The 17,655-nt window shown below is 45.9% G+C and overlaps 1 protein-coding gene across 2 annotated transcripts in view; it reads right to left on the bottom strand.

Annotated features, from left to right (window-relative positions):
* The window catches only part of GFPT1 (glutamine--fructose-6-phosphate transaminase 1), a 63,689-nt gene extending 49,294 nt beyond the window's left edge, over nt 1-14,395 (bottom strand). For both annotated transcript variants that reach the window (XM_034761772.1, XM_034761773.1), the window contains exon 1: nt 14,270-14,395. In XM_034761772.1, coding sequence (XP_034617663.1) covers nt 14,270-14,276 — 7 coding nt within the window. In that variant the 5' untranslated portion in view covers nt 14,277-14,395. The remainder of the gene's footprint in view (nt 1-14,269) is intronic.
* Nucleotides 14,396-17,655: the final 3,260 nt, after the last annotated feature.

The following is a 17,655-nucleotide window of genomic DNA, read 5'->3' as shown; positions in this document are numbered from 1 at the left end:
TCTGGGAGTGTGATGACAGGCTAGGTTGTGAGACAGTCGCAGATGGGGCTGTGGGAATGGGAAAAAGGGAGTGAATTCCTCAGAAAGATAAATGTAGTTGTGAACAAAGAACATAGTCTTTCTCTGTGAACAGGACCATGCACAGCACCTATCACATGCGCACTCAGCACAAGGTCGAATTCTCGGCCTTCGCATTCAGTGTCTGGGGTTTTGCAGAGCACTTTTGAGAACCCTGTCAGGACAACGGAATTGCTCTTGCACGCAGACATGGTAAGCCGTAGATTCGTGGCAGCTTAAAACTTTAATATTAGCAATGGCCTCATTTCACATTGAAATCAATGTCGGTCCCTGCTGCCAGCAATCCGGCAAGCAGGAAGTCTGCTCCTGTCCCACACCCTCGCGGCTGTCCCCGGGAACGATCCCTTTCGGCTGACCCTCTCCCGCCTCCACCGCGTGGCTGCAAACCAGCGGTTACAGTTCTGTAAAGGAACGGTAAAGCAGTCCCAACACTAACATTCCCCTACCTCATTCAAAGCAGGTCATCATGAGCGACATCACCCTCATGAGGATCTCTGAGAGCGACAGACAGAGAATGCTCCGGGAAAGCCTTCAAAGACCAGGGCCGTATGCCGCCATGCTGTGCCAAGCAATGATTCCAGAGTACTTGCTAGTCTCGTGGCGCGGCAACGTGTCCTACTACGGAGGACCCAATAAGGCCGCTCTCCCCAAGAACCTAATGCAGCGGATTTCAAATTACCTGCAGGAGAGCTTCCTTGAGATGTCCCAGGAGGATTTCTGCTCCATCCCCGGACATATAGACCGCATCTTACTGTAGCTGCAGTAGCAGGGACTAAACAGTAGAGCGGCTTGGGCAGGACAATCATGCAAAACCGGACATTGCTAGATTTTTTTCAAATAGTTGCACTGCCCATGACTGAACCGTTAAGTTAATCAAACTAATCATGAGAAACCCATTTTTTAAATTGTTAATAATCATGTTCTGTTACAAATAAATGTTTAGATGTTTACAACACTTACTGGATGATCCTTCACCAGATTCTGTGTCTGGGGTAACGGCTGGGGAGGGTTGGTAGGGGATCTCTGTAAGGGTGATGAAGAGATCCTGGCTGTCGGGGAAATCAGCGTTGTGAGCGCTGTCGACTGCCTCGTCCTCCTCATCTCCTTCCTCATCTTCCCCGTCCGCTAACATGTGCGAGGATCCGGCCGTGGACACTATCCCATCCTCAGAGTCCACAGTCAGTGGTGGGGTAGTGGTGGCGGCCGCACCGAGGATGGAATGCAGTGCCTCGTAGAAACGGGATGTCTGGGGATGGGATCCGGAGCGTCCGTTTGCCTCTTTGGTCTTCTGGTAGCCTTGCCTCAGCTCCTTGATTTTCACGCGGCACTGCGTTACATCCCGGCTGTATCCTCTCTCTGCCATGTCTTTAGAGATCTTCTCATAGATCTTTGCATTCCGTCTTTTGGATCGCAGCTCGGAAAGCACGGACTCATCGCCCCACACAGCGATGAGATCCAAGACTTCCCGATCAGTCCATGCTGGGGCCCTCTTTCTATTCTGAGATTGCACTGCCATCAGTGCTGGAGAGCTCTGCATCGTTGCCAGTGCTGCTGAGCTCGCCACGATGTCCAGACAGGAAATGAGATTCAAACTGGCCAGACAGGAAAAGGAATTCAAATTCAAATTTTCCCGGGGCTTTTCCTGTGTGGCAGTTCAGAACATCCGAGCTCTTACTGCTGTCCAGAGCGTCAACAGAGTGGTGCACTGTGGGATAGCTCCTGGAGCTATTAGCGTCGATTTCCATCCACACCTAGCCTAATTCGACATGGCCATGTCGAATTTAGCGCTACTCCCCTCGTCGGGGAGGAGTACAGAAGTCGAATTAAAGAGACCTCTATGTCGAACTAAATACCTTCGCGGTGTGGACGGGTGCAGGGTTAATTCGATGTAACGGCGCTAACTTCGACATAAACGCCTAGTGTAGACCAGGCCTAAGTGCCCTGCCAGTGTGGACGGGGAGTGAGTTACAGCGCTGGGGGAGGCTTTACAGCACTGTAACTCGCAAGTGTAGCCAAGGTCTACATTTCATTTGGTGACCCCTAGTTCTTGTGTTATGAGAAGGAGTAAATAACACTTCCTTATCTATTTTCTCCACATCAGTCATGATTTTACAAACCTCTATCATATCCCCCCTTAGTCATCTCTTTTCCAAGCTGAAAAAAATCCCAGCTTTATTAATCTCACCTCATATGGAAGTTGTTCCATACCCCCTAATCATTTTTGTTGCCCTTTTATGAATCTTTTCTAATTCCAATATAATTTTTTGAGATGGGGCGACCATATCTGCAGGCAGAATTCAGGGTGTGGGTGTAGCATGGATTTATATAGAAGCAATATGATATTTTCTGTCTTAGCTGTCCCTTTCCTAATGATTCCCAACATTCTGTTCACTTTTTTGACTGCTGCTGCACATTGAGTGGATGGTTTCAGAGAACTCTCCACAATGACTCCAAGATTTCTTTCTTGAGTGGTAACAGCTAATTTAGACCCCATCATTTTATATGTATAGTTGGGATTATGTTTTCCAATGTGCATTACTCTCCATTCTGAAAACTGATCATTTAATCCTACACTTTGTTTCCTATCTTTTAACCAGTTACTGATCCATGAGAGGACTTTCCCTCTTAGTCCATGACAGCTTAAGAGCCTTTGATGAGGGACTTTGTCAAAGGCTTTTATCAACATCTTTCTTGAACTGTAGGCACCAGAACTGGACATGGTATTCCAGCAGTGGTCACATCAGTGCCAAATAAAGAGGTAAAATAACCTCTCTACTCTGACTCAAGATTCCCGTTTATGCATCCCAGGATCACATTAGCTATTTTTGCCAGGGCGTGGCACTGGGAGCTCATGCCCAGGTGATTATCCATCCTCTCTCCAAATAAAACGTTTTCATAGACAGGGCTCCCAGGACTACCATGGTCCTGGCTCCTTGCCAGAAACCCTGGGAGCTCTGAGCAGCCTGCAGGGGAATGCAGAAACTTTGCAAAGAAGTCAAAATAGAGTGTTGTCCCCGCCCTTTTTTTTGGGGGGGGGGGGGGGGGAGTCCTATACCTCTGGAAATGTCAAAGTTTGGGTTTTTTGCTCCATTTGGGGAAGAAAAATATTTGAAGTTTCAGAATTACCTGAGGAACAGGAATTCCAGGTACCAGTTACCAAGCAGCAGCCATGTCATTGAGCTGGAGGTGTGGCTGATATGTAAGAATGCCACTGTGCCCACACCCTTATTTACAGGCATTCTGGAGTGAATCAGAAAGAGTGAAGACTACAGTGAAACAGGAGAAAGTCCTTGTTACTGACTGATAAGCACATATTCTAACCTAACACCACTGACAACACTAGGTGAAATAAATGTCATGGTGAACAACAGTTCTGTAAATTCCTGAAGAGTGTTTTTTATATATTCATAAAACTCGCATAAAAAAAAAAGTACCAAAGGCCCTAACTTGTGCTAATTTAAGTCATAGGAGATTTGAGAGGCTCAGGAGATAGAATCAGATCCCTCTGCAATTGATTATGGGCATGATACTGAGACCATCCAGATTAAAAAGATAATTTGTGTGTTTAAAACATGTTAGCACAACTCAGTTTTAAACAGAACTTTGCATCTAGCGTAGACAGCGCAAGGTGCATTTAAAAACACATTAGCAGCATCCCAGCAATTTGGTCTCACCATCTCTGTCTTACCAAGACTGGTCTTATTCCAACCAACACTTCATTCCAATGCTCCAGTGCCAGTCATCTTTATCCAAGGCACACAGCTGAAAAACATGGATCAGTTCAAGTCTTTGGGCAGCACCATCTCTAGTGACAATCCCCTTGATAAGGAAATTGCCTCCAGAACCAGTAAAGCCAGCCAGGCCCTTGGCCAACATCAAGCAAAAGTCCTTAACCAACACAACATTTGTCTCTCCACCAAACTGAAGATCTACAGTGCAGTGGTCCCAACATCTCTCCTGTATGGATCTGAGACAAGAACTTTTTATTGACCGCACATTAAACAGCTTGAGCAATTTCACATGCACTCCCTCTGCTCAATACTGAGCATTCGCTGGCAGGACAGAGTGACCAATGTTAAGGTCCTTGAGAGAGCAAAAACAACCAGCCTTGAAGAAATGTTATTGAGAGCACAATTTAGGTGGACCGGACATGTCATCAGAATGGAAAAATCGTGTCTCCCAAAACAGATCCTGTATGGGGAGCTGAGTCAGGGCAAAAGAAAGAAGGGTCGTCCATATAAGTGCTTCAAAGTTAACCTGGAGAGCAGTCTCCAGTGGGCTGGCATCAGTCTCAAAGAACCCAAGAAAATGGCTCAGAACAGGACTCACTGGTGGCCTCTACCAAGATCAGCCTGCAACAAGTTCAAGTGGGATCGACGAAATCGTCTCCAGGCTGCACGTGAAAGGTGCCACAGATCTGCATCGTCAAACATCATGGATATGGACTTCCCATGCCTTCTGTGAAGCCAACTCTGTGCATCAGGCTTTGGACTTCAGAATCATATGCGTAGTCATAGATGAGAATTGTGACAATATAATAATCATCATAGCAATGGATTACCAACAACACAGCAGGTTGTATATCTTTTTAAATACACCTTGTCCGGTCTGTGCTAGGTACAAAGTCCTGTTTAAAATTCTATCCGCTGAAACATGCTTAACAGTAGGGTTTGAAACACAACCTATTCTCCCAGTGTAGGCAAGAGGTGCTGCCAACTATCAACTCCCATTCAACTCATCGGACGCTCAGCCCTATCTTAGGGCTTGTCTACACTGGCAATTAACAGCGCTGCAACTTTCTTGCTCAGCGGTGTGGAAAAACACCCCTCTGAGTGCAGCAAGTTTTAGCGCCGTAAAGCGACAGTGTAAACAGTGCCCCAGCGCTGAGAGCTATACCCCTCATTGAGGTGGTTTTTTTCAGAGCGCAGGGAGAGCTTTTTCCCAGCACTCTGCCGTGACCACACAAGGCACCTTAAAGTGCTGCCACGGTAGCGCTTTAGCATTGCCAGTGTAGACTAGCCCTAAGTATGGGTTTCTAGTACTCCTGTACTGAAACAGAGAAAGGTGTTACTCAAGCATTCTTTGTGGCAACCACCTAACTATACACTGCAACACTTTTGACAGTTTTGAGAAGACAAGCATCTTTGTCGGTGCACACGGTAGCTGTTGGCATTATTAATGGCTAGGCTGTGTTGGCAAGGGTGTCATACAAACAAACAGACTTCTTTTGAGATCATTAGCTCACTCGGATAGGACAAACTATGGTGCAACAAGGAAACAAGAATGAAACATCACAAGGGAGTTAATCATTGCATTCAATTAAGAATGACAAATTATGTTCCCTGAAACCAAGGTCTTTTCCTCCTCTTATTCATATTCAAAAAGAACACTGCCAAGAATACTGGGATAAAAAAAATTATCCAACTTCACAGCATTCCTTAAGATAGCATCTTCCAGGAATTTTCCAACAGATCCTTGCAGGCACATTAAAAATGCATCTACATGATTTCCTGAGATGATCACTAGCACTAACAAGTATGTGACTTCAGCATCATAAAGCAATAAAAAACAATTATGCCTGATTAATTTATGCATCTTTTCTCCCCAGGCAATTAGCAGGATAGTACTGCAATTTTCAACCAAAAAAATATTACCAAGGTAGATCATTTCAGGGTCTAGAAATTTTGATACTGTTCCTTTAGAAATCTAGTCTAATAAACTGAATCCACATTTGTTCTGAAATAAACACAAGTACTAATTTGACTTAGGGGAAGTTGGAACAAATTATTTACTGCAGAGCTGTTACCAGAGAAGTCCTGTCTCCTACTACTGACTAGCAGTTAGAGCAGGGGTGGGGAAATTGCACGCAGCGGAGGGCCATGAATGTAGGGCTGGGGCAGGGGTGCGGGAGGGAGTGTGGGGTATGGAAGGGGGTGCGGTGTGCAGGAAGGGGCTCAGGGCAAGGGGTTGGGGCACAGGAGGGGTGTAGGGTGTACGAGGGGGCTCCAGGCAGGGGATGGTGTACAGGAGGGGTGCGGCAGGGGGCTCAGAGCAGGGGGTTGGGGTGCGGGATGCAGGAGGGGTTCGGGCTCTAGCCCGGCACCACGCAGCAGGGCTACAACAGGCTTCCTGCCTGCCTGCCCTGGCACCGCTCCGGGCACCATGTTCCTGCGGCCCCCCGGGGGGGGGGGGGGGGGGGCGGCCCCATGCACTGCCCTCCCCCAAAGCTCCCATTGGCCGTGGTTCCCCGTTCCCGGCCAATGGGAGCTGCAGCGGGGGGGGGGTGCTGCCTGCAGGTGAGGGCAGCGCACGGAGCCCTCTGTCCCTTCCCACCCCGGTTCCTCCAGGGGCCGCAGGGACTTGGTGCCATCTGCTTCCGGGAGCAGCACGGGACCCATGGCACCACAGGGGTGGTAATCCCACGGGCTGGATCCAAAGCCCTGATAGACCAGATCTGGCCTGCGGGCCGTAGTTTGCCCACCCCTGAATTAGAGTTCTATGCCTTGCTTAGCACTGTGTGACCTTGAGCGAGTCACTTGATTTCTCTGTGATAGGTTGTTGCGGAGTGTGGGGGAGTCAGGGCCCTGCACCCCTCTTCCTGAGATTCACTGCGACTCTCAACCAGCCAGTAAAGCAGAAGGTTTATTCAAGGACAGGAACACAGTCTCAAGCAGAGCGTGTAGGTACAACCAGACCCCCTCAATTAGGTCCCTCTGGGAGGTTCAGGGAGCTTAGACCCCAGCTTGGGGTTCCCTGTGTTGCACCACCCAGCCCAACCTGAAACTAAACCCAAAACTCCTCCTGCTGCTCCTCCCTTCCTGCTCCCCCCAGCTCCTCCTCTCCTTTGTTCGGTCTCCCGGGCAGAAGGTGTTAATTCTCCCCACCCCCATTCCTGGCTCAGGTTACAGCTCAGGTAGCTTCCTTCAAGGGAAGTCCCACATCCCCACTGCAATCCCCCTGCAACATTCCCAGGTCAAATCTGCCCTGCTCCCTGCTCCGTCACATAGGTAAACTAAGTTTATAGAACAGCTGCTGTAAAGCTTAATGTGTTGAGATCCTACAGAAGCATTATTTATTTCTAATAGCAGCAGCCACATGCTAAGCACTTGTACAAACACAAAAAGAAACGTTCCTGCCTCAGACAGCTCACAATGCAAACCATTATTGCTACTGCAAGTAATCACAGTATTAGGGACTGTCTACACAAGGAGTTATTCAGGAACAGGACTTAACCCACTTGGGTTAAGCTAAACAGGAACAAGGCACTCTTGTTCTACAATAACAGTGTCCACACATGGAGACTTCCTGTGTACACAAGCTCTAAGGCAATGTTAATTAACTGTATATTTGTACCATGCTATAAGGTTGCCTTATATTTTTAGAGTAATTCCCACAGACTATCCTATCAATTCATCCATGCACTAATACTAAAGGACTCCTTTGTCCTAATGGTAATGATTAAGGTCTTGATCTGGGAACAAGCTCTGTCTGTGCGGAATTTGTTGCAAGAGCTGGTTCTAAATGAGATCAATCAAACACCTGGTTAAATAAAAACACCTTACAAGCTGGGAGAGGGAAGGGAAGCAAGGACTTCTCTACAAATGAAACTGATGGAGAAACCAAATGCCAAAACATGTTCTAATATTAACCACAAAACCTAGACATGAAAAGAAAGTAGTACATAAGGTAGGTAAAACCTAATCCCACCTCAGCACAGGGAGATGAACTTGATGGCTTCTTGAGGTCCCTTCCAGCCCTATACTTCTATGCTTCTTTAACCTTCTGCGAGGTGCCAATCACCCTGAATTTCAATTTACTCCACTGGGAGTAGAGGGTGCTCAACATCCTGCAGGATTGGATCCCTGTCATTTACCTGCTGGTTGCTAAATTCAACTGGAAAACTCTGTGAACCACTGAGTCCCGAGAAGATGCAAAGCCTGTGTAGTGATAGTCAACTGATGGGCAGAAATGGGCAGATGATTTATTATTATGGTTGCAGCCTACAGATGATGTAAAAGTAAACTAACTATCCTATCAGCTTTTCAAAGGAACTAAGAAAGAGGGCAGGAAAAACATCCATTTTGTGGAGGAACAATACTTGTTTCTTTACTGCTCAAATACACGTAAGTGTCCTTATATATGAAAGACAACGTTTTTTCAAATTGGAGGAATTATTGTTCCATCAAATCTAGCATCCCACCTCAAGTAGTTGCCATTAGCTGATGCCTCAGAGAAAAGCATCTAACTAGTTGTGCAATGGTGTTAATGGGATGAAAAAACCCTCCTTCCTGACTCTTGCAGCAATCAGTCAGATTACATCCTGAAAAACTACAAATAATATTAGACCTAAAATTATTCAGCCTTTTAAAAAAAAATCCAGCTGTAGTATCTGACTGGTTTGATTATTTACAGACTATTAGGCCCCATCACCTTGCAAAACCTGTTTTCAAACTATTTCTGAGGTCAGTCTGAACTGGTTAAGTGCATCCACACACCAGACTCACGTCATCCATCCAGATTACAGCCAGCAAACTGATTTGCCCTGCGAATACTGCATTATAGAAGCCTTGTATAACCAAACCTTACCAGCCCAACCACCAAACCAACACATCTGCCCCTTGCCATGGTGATTGTGATGGACAATAATATTTTATTCTTAACTAAAAACAAAAATCTTACTGCCCCAGGCAAGAGGGGAATAGCATTACAAAGGCTGGATCATTTGCTATGGGTGCAACCAAACAGGTTTAGCCTTCCTCATACAGTACTTGCCTTAAGGTATTTGAACTTTAAGTCATCAGTGCATTGAGCTTTCAGGACCACTACTGCCAAGAGAGCAGAGCTAATAGGGTGAATATAAAGTTAACAGCAACTGTTATGCTCTATTTAGGTTCTTATTCACATTGTCCTAATATAAAAATGCCTTCTAAACCATTTAGTGAATTAAACTAGTTTAAGAAGTCACAGACGAGATATTAAAGTAGATAAATGTACAACCTGTAAGAATTGAGAACTTTTAGCTAGTCATCATTTTTACAATAAATCAGTGGCCCTATAGAACTTTACAGATGTTGCTATGTTGAATAACGTGACCACTCCAAACTAGAGCTGGCTGAAACACAGGATGTCAATTTCACTCAGGAGCTACCCAAGTTCCCAGGGTTTATGGCTCAGGGGCAGCACCTCCACAAAGACTATCCTGAGTCCTCAGTCTCCCAGGCCAGCTAGCTATTCAGGCTAGCCAACTCGCAAGCTGGTAGCCTGGGGAGCAAGCAGGCTCAAGAGTCTGGAAACCCTGGGGTCCCTGGCCCAGGGCTGTTACCAGATCCACAGACACTGGAAACCTGTCCCAGGACCTTCAGGTTCCCAGCACGGTGTCAGTAAGCTTGAAAGCTCTGAGCCCTCTCCCTCTTCCCAAAGATTTCCAGGCTGCAGGACTGGAGGCTAGACACAAAGAGCCCTGGCTAGAGCCAGGGTTCCCAGTGCTTTCAAATTTCTTGCTAACGAGCTGGGAATCTAAAAGTCCTGAGAGCCCCAGCTCAAGCTGGGTCTCCCAGAGCTTCCCAGACACCAGAAATTTCCAATTCAATGACATTTCCAACAAGCTCTACTCAGAATTGCATGGTGACAGCAGGAATAGAACTCAGGCCCTCCTGCTCCAAAAGCAAAGGCCCCTCCACTTGACCTACAGGAGAAGCTGACGGCTGTTGTTAGTACAGGACCAAGAACATGCAACTAAAAAGTTCAGATTCCATCCAACAGAGGAGAATTGTCCACAAAAGCACACCAATTCAACATACAGCGGTTTCAAGTAATTTAGCACCCCACCCCTCCACACACAAAACCTTCATTTTCTACCTTTACACATTCCCTGCAGCCAAATGCTCCCTCACCTTTAATTCTGGCTCTGATGATAATCTACAACACAACATCCGAAGAAGTGAGGTTTTTACTCACGAAAGCTTATGCCCAAATAAATCTGTTAGTCTTTAAGGTGCCACCAGACTCCTTGTTGTTTTTGTAGATACAGACTAACACGGCTACCCCCTGATACTTGACTACAACACAACTGTTTCTTTTGGAATTCAACATAGCTTTTTCACAGAGGGCCAATTTGTTAGATTGCCTCCGATCTTTGCTTCAATGTTTGCAGAGAGGGAGGGAGAAGATCCTACTATGCTTATATTTCTACTTTACATCATAACCCAAACACAACTATGTTAATGCTTCTTCTGTACTCTGTTTTCATTTCTTCTGACAGGAAATCTCTCTGCTTCACCATGAACAAGATGCAAAGCCAAAGCTCTGACACCTTTCATATTACTGAAAAAGACATTAAAACATCCAGGAACAGTTTTGCTTGTACTGAAACAGGAGGGAAATATTTGTGCAGGTATCCAAATCCAAAGGGCACACACTAAACACTGACCCACAGAATTTTCAGGGTCACCACAATTAAAAATAAATAAATAAATAAATAAATAGCAGAATACTGCACATCTAAAGGCTGGATTTCCCAGGGGAGAGACTCCCACTGCACCAAAACTAGCACCATACGTGCAGCAAACCATTTATAGTAATAATTTTCTATTCTTAGTATTGTCCCACTTTCCACTTCGAGACAAAATTAACATAATGTAAGATGTAACACACATTACTGACTGCAGCCCTTCATACCCCTTATACTCCCTCAAAGCTATGTAGTAACCTTTGTGATAACAATTCATTAAAAATTCAAAATCCTCTATTCCCAAGCAGGATGAAGAAATTGTGACGGCGTGCAAAGCAGATATAAAATATATAAAAACTAATTTAGTTCAATAACAGGATTTAATTTAAAAATAAAGATGTAGAAAAACTGAAAGGTGGAAACCAGAAAGCAAAAAATACAGCATGAATCTCCAGAGAGACGCAACTGTGAAACTAATGTGACAAAAGAAAAATTGGAACAGAGAGACTTTTTTCTACTCCAGTGTCCAAACTATGAGGGCCAGGACAAGAAAGATGTTCCCAAATATCATCTCATCGATAAGGGAAATCTGACTATAGATGGGATTTTGGAAAGTGTCTAAGTGCCTTAAGAGCACAAGCCCCATTGACTTCTTATTATGTATTATTTGTATTACCATGGCTAGAGCCCTCCGCGGATATAAATCGGTATCTGCGGAACTGCAGCGGCGAAAGGAGCAGAATGTGGGGCCGCCGCTCCCAGGAGCCAGCACCCCGCGCCAGCAGCTCCTCCAGCAAGGCTGTATCTGTCCCCAGCCCTTCCACGCAGCTGTCTGCGTTTCCTGTCTGGAGTCGGTACAGCCGTGCTGAAGGAGCTGCCAGTGTGGGGCACAGGCTCCTGGGAGCAGCGGCCCCACGTTCTGCTCCTTTCGCCGCTGCGGTTCCCGGGAGAGCCCTGCGGTTCCGCAGATACTGATTTATATCCGAGGATATAAATTTGTATTTGCACAGGGCTCTAATTATAGCACCTAGAAGCCATCGGTTTAGACAGCCCAAGACCATATTGTACTAGGCACTATAGGAACATAGATCAAAAAGACAATCCATGCCCCCAAGGAACTTACAATCAAAGTATAAGACAAGAGACAACAGATTGATACAAACGGCTGGGGGAACAAAAGTAAACAATGAGAACACTGATCATCCTACCGGGCAGTAATATCAGCACGCCAGCTTCCTAACGGTTCTCAGATGTTTTGTAGGCATCATGGGCAAGGAGAGTTTCGAGGAGGTATTTCAAAGTGAATAATGAGCTAGCTTTGCAGATGTTTATGGAAAGTGCCTCACAAGGCTACAGGACAGCATGGGAGAAAGCTTGAAGGTCTCTGTTTTCAAATGTAACAAGTGGGCAGTGGAGGCTGGCATTGAGGGCCAACTGGAGATGAGTTTCAACAGCTCCGTAGCAAATGAGGGTGGGTGTGCAAGGAATGACTTGTACTCCAAGAGTATATCTGTACTGCACTCTAAGCCCAGGCTCTGTCCTGTTCTGTCCACACACAAATGAGTCTGACTTGGGTCAGGACACATTCAGGACCAGGGTCCTAGGATCCTGCTAGGTGAGGTCAGAGCCCGAGCCGTTCAAGCCTTGTCGTTTTGCGGTTTGGACGCAGCCCAAGATGCAGCCCCTAATCAGAAGCTCTGCTGGACACGTTAGCGCGGCTGAGAGATCAGCAACTGTAAACACAGGGTTACAATGCAGCGTGAACACTCAAGTATGGACTCAGAAGCACCGAGTCCCGAAGCCCTGTCCCACAGACCTGGATTTACAATGCAGTGCAGAAACATCCTAAGTCTTGTCTGCACACCAGAGCTGCACAGGTTAAAAAACTGGTTTAGCTGAGCTGGTGCAAACCCCTGTGTGGCAAACCTACTCCAGAGAGTCCACCCATGGGTTTACACCAGTTTAAAAATCACACTTTTAGCTAAACCTGTGCAACTGTGTGTTTAGACCAGGCCTTAGGTACTTTTGAAAACCTCAGTTCCACTGACTTTCACTATGCTTCTAGCTTTTGAAAATCCCACCTTACACGCCTAGATGAGACAGAGGACAAAAGTAGCATCACCCTTCATACAACCTGCCACTGAGTCAGATATCGACAAAATCAACAAACGGTCATGGGGTGTAGTCCTCTTGTGCACATGCTTGTTCCGCAACTACTGTTAGATACTTACGGTCTCAGCCTTTTTATACTTTGGGAAAGCATTGTATAGCATTTCATGCCAACAAAGTCATTTAAAGACAGAGATGGTAAAATAATTTCTGATCTGGGAAGAAACTGTTGTACATGTATTTATGGTCATCTCTAAAATAATGGACATGTCTCCCAATCTTTAAATAAGCGAGGAACATTCAGTCAATGCATAATTCATCAACTTCATTTTTATACTGAAATTAGCAGCACACATTCCAACTAGGGAATGATTATTTTAATTGTGAGTGTAAAAATTTGCCTGTATCATCTGCCTATTAGCTCTATTTCACTTCAACAGACTTGCGAGGACATCTCTTTCCAGCAAGGATCAACTGGAAATTTCCTATACCTCTCACACACAAAGAACTGCCATGCAAAGAACCCCATCTCTGCTGCAAGGAAATTGGGATGCATGAATGATAAGCTAAACACACGCTTTCTAATCTAGTTGCCAACACTGACTCCTCCCACTACCCGATGCTTTACCACAAAGGAGCATATAAAGGAAACATACATATACCCTGAAGCAGGAGACTTGCACATGAACATTAAGGGGCCAGATTTTAAAAAGTTACTGTGTGAGGGAAACTATTCATTTAAAGATCATGTGTATCTGCCCTGCCCCAAAAGTCCCCAACTATCATCATCCACCAACTTCCTAATAAGTCTCATATTCTCAAACATGCATAGTTTCATCCTATACTAATCATTTCTGGGCTCCCCCTATATTTACTCCTTAAACTCTATATCCTCCTTCATCCTCCTTATCACTACGGCCTGCTCAAAGTACTTTCCCCATATCATTCATCCCCTGCTCTCTGTTTCCCCCAATATTTCCATCTAGTCTCCCAGATCCCTACCCCCCACGCCCCCACCTGCTCATTTCCCCCTAAATCCCCACCCTTGCTCTCCCTTAATTTGCCCTAGATCCCCCTCCACCCCCAATATATCCCATGTCCAAGTTCCCCCAAACCCTGCACCCCAGCTCCCCATTTCCTCCACCCACTGCTCCCCAAAATATCTGCCATGTCCGCCACATTCCCCACCCCTTTGCTCCCCTAACCCCACCCCTTACCCCTGTATATCCTCCCACAGCCCCGTATATCCCCCACCCCATATATCCCCCAGATCCCCCCCACACACCCTGTATATCCCCCACCTGACATATCCCCCCAAGCCCCATGTATGCCCCTCCACACCCCTGTATATCCCCCTTACCCCTCCACACCCCTGTATATTCCCCAGACCCCCCCTAACCCTCCACACCCCCGTATATCCCCCACCCCTATATATCCCCCAGGCCTCCCCTACCTCTCCACACCCCGTGTATATCCCCAAACCCCCATTACCCGCCCCGTATATCCCCCAGGCCCCCCTTACCCCGTGTATATCCCCCAGACGCACCTTACCCACCCACCTACACCGTATTTATCCCACACCCCTTGCCCCCGTACAGCCCCCATTTTCCGCTCCCCTCGCGGGGTCCCTACCGCACATGGTGCCTGCGCTCAGGGACAACCCAGCTCTGCTCTGCGGGCCGACGGGAGCCTGGCTGGGCAGCGGCCGGGGGCGGAGCAGGCCCGGGCCCAGGGACGCAGGCTCCCCGCGCTCCCCGCCATTGGGCCCGGCCCGCGCCGCGCTCCGCCCCACCGGCCGGCCCCGCCCGCAGCGGTGCCGTGGCGCTTGGGACGTGGCAGGCCGGATCCGCATCCGGATCCGCCCGGGGGGAGAGGAACACAGAGGGGAGAGGGTGGGAAGGGAGCAGAGTGGAAAAGGGGGGGGGGAGACGGGGGGGGGCTGGGGACAGGAGACAGGGAAGGCATCAGCAGAAAGGTGAGACCAGCTCCCAGCCCTTGACAAAGATGAACCCAGCCACTGGCCCACCTGAGATGAGTTTGTCGGGTTCTGGCCACTTTCTGCAGTATTAGAATGGCCGCACTTGGTACTAACGGTCCCCAAGGGTGACCAGACAGCAAATGTGAAAAATCAGGACGGGGGGCGGGGGAAGGAATAGGAACCTATATAAGAAAAAGACCCAAACATCAAGACTGTCCCTATAAAATCGGGACATCTGGTCACCCTACTTAGCCCAGGTCTGACCTGGCCTGGAAACCAAACTCCCCTCTTGCATATGAAGAAGTGGGTTTTTTACCCATGAAAGCTTATGCCCAAATAAATGCAAGTCTTTAAGGCATCACCGGACACCTGGTTGTTTTTGTGGATACAGACTAACACGGCTACCTCTCCCATACGAACTCCCCTCTGCACTTTACAACAAGGTTTGGAGGGCAGCATGGGAGAAATCTGCTCCTAGCCTCTACTAGAGCTGCATGTCCTCACCTACGAAAAGCTCTATCTTTAACCAGGCCTTGGGGAAGCCTGTGACTTGGTGGGCACGCTAAGCTATGCCCAAGCATGCCCTCTATTGTAAGGGAACAGCATCTGTATCCCCCACAAAAGCCAAGAACTATTCCATTACAGCAAACATCCAAAGGAGAGGGGTGGGGGTGGGAGGGGAGCAGGGGCAGAGGGTGTGGAGGAAATAAGGGGATATTAATTGGGCCTCATCCAATTTCTGGGTCTGAACCATGAAACCTAGAAAATTAGTTTAATAATAAGGTGGCGTCCAAATGAATGTTATTTAACCACAACGTGTGTGAGGGAATACCTTTTATTGGACCCATTTCTGTTGGTGAAAGAGACAAGTTTCCAAGCTACACAGAGCTTTTTTTCAGATCAGCTGAAGAAAAGCTCTTTGTAACTTGCCAGGCAAAGCACGGTACAAATACCAAAGAAGATACAATCCCTGCCTGTAGGAAATTATAGTCTAAAAACCCTGGATAGATTACACGTCAGCCATATTACACACCACATATTCAAGGATAGGAAGGACCAAGACCAGGACAGCGGGGAGGGGGTTGGTTAGATTATTAATGAAGTCCAGTACTGATCAAAGCTTTTGCTTGATTATAGAACATGGCTAAGGGCCATGCTCTACTATAAACTGAAATCACATAAATAACTATGTTAGGGAAAACAGAGTTTTGTAATGTACATAGGGATCTAGTTACAACAATAGAAAGTCTGCTACTGTGACCATCATGGGCCTCCTATTGAGAAACATTTGAAAGTAGTAAAATACATTTTGGGGTACAAATAAAAGAAATAAGCACAATCAGTTAACCCTAAATGAAATTGCTGAATGTTTAGAAGAGACAGAAGTAATAACATGTTGAAGACGTTAACTAATTCCCCCCTCATAGACTATCTGGCCCTGCCCATCCTAAATGAAGGACTTGATATACATGATTAAAAGAAAACAAAGTCATGTGACTGCTAGAAAGTCACAGATTTCTGTGCACTCAGGCACAACCCTAGCAACCCATCACACTTTTTGCATTCCCTGGGGATTGGAGTTTAGAACTCAGGTTTGGTAATTAGCTCTGAGCCAAAGCTTGACACAGACTACCACCTTTACCACCGTTAGCGGGGAGGAACTTTGACTAGACAGCAGGGAATAAGAGAAGTCCAAACACATTGAGTGGCAGGTGAGTATGGTAGGAGGACACCTATAACAGTAAGAGAAGGGTATGTTTGTTTTTTAAGTCAGTGATGGTGTTAATGGTGGTGCTTCATTGAGGAATCACAAATTACTTCATTCGCATTAATTAAGCCTCAACATTTATTTGTATTACCCCATTTTACAGGTTAAACTGAGGTACTGAAAAGTTATGTGAGTTGCTTAAATTCACACAGTGAGTGGAACGCCTAACTGCCAGTCCCCCCATTCTAACCCCTAGATAACACTGTAAAATAATGCTAAAGTTGAAAATAAGATGTATATTGCTGGCAGAAGACCTCCGGTATAGTGACAAAATATTAAACATCTAAAAGAATAACCATATGGATCTAAAAATTAAATAATCTTTATCAAATACTATACAAAATAACTGTTTAAACAACAGTAAATGGAGACCCTACACTGCAAAAAGCTGAAGAAGCCATTCTTGAAAAGGACAGGCAACATGTGTCCCTATGTATAAATTCTGAAAAAGCAAGCTTTTAGCAAGTGCAAAAGTAAAGGAAATTTCCTACAATTTAAAAAATTCCAGTGACAACAGTTTTATTAAAAAAAAATAAACTACCCCATTCTGATTTTGAAAACCAGCCTTGCAGCTCTAAGTTGAAACTGACTTGAAAAATACAAAAGTAAACACCCAGGATACATAGCAACAAGTAAATTTCATAATCATTCATGGAGTAGGGTGCAACTAGTAATCTAAATAAATTAACACATTTTTACAACATGATTTTTCAGTAGAGTATTTATTTAAAATCAAGCTGTTTAGTTCCCCCACCCCTTCTAATGGTGAAGTGTTGACCTTAAATTTTTATCTTACTCACTTTTTTCTGTGACTCTATATGATCCTACCTTAACAACAGATTTTAATTAAGGGACAACAGAAATGGTGCGTCCTTTGACAGAGCAATAATCTAGATTCTGAGTGGGCAGATTACAAGACTGAGTTGTTCCTGACAATGAAAGAACTGGGTTGGGGGGGGGGGGGGGGAAATCTACCAATTTATCATTATAGTACAACTGCGAACGAATAGAAATAAACTCTCCTTCTGTCCCCTAAGTCATTGACATTGTAGGATCTATTTGGCCAATGATACATGAATGTCACCCCCATTAACCTCAAAGCACCACCATCCACATTTTCACAGCCACTGTGTGAAACAGACTCAATCCATCCACTTCTTTCTTTCACGATTGTCCTTTTTTTTGCTGTTCCATGCTGACTTAGGCTCAAAGACCACCCCAGCATTTTGCAGTTCTCCATGCTGAAACTCACTGCTGAATTTAGTATGAGCC

This window comes from Trachemys scripta, chromosome 2, assembly GCF_013100865.1.
Source record: "Trachemys scripta elegans isolate TJP31775 chromosome 2, CAS_Tse_1.0, whole genome shotgun sequence".
NCBI lineage: Eukaryota > Metazoa > Chordata > Testudines > Emydidae > Trachemys > Trachemys scripta.
The sequence above is the reverse complement of the archived record's forward strand: the minus strand, read 5'-3'. Positions and strand labels throughout refer to the sequence as shown.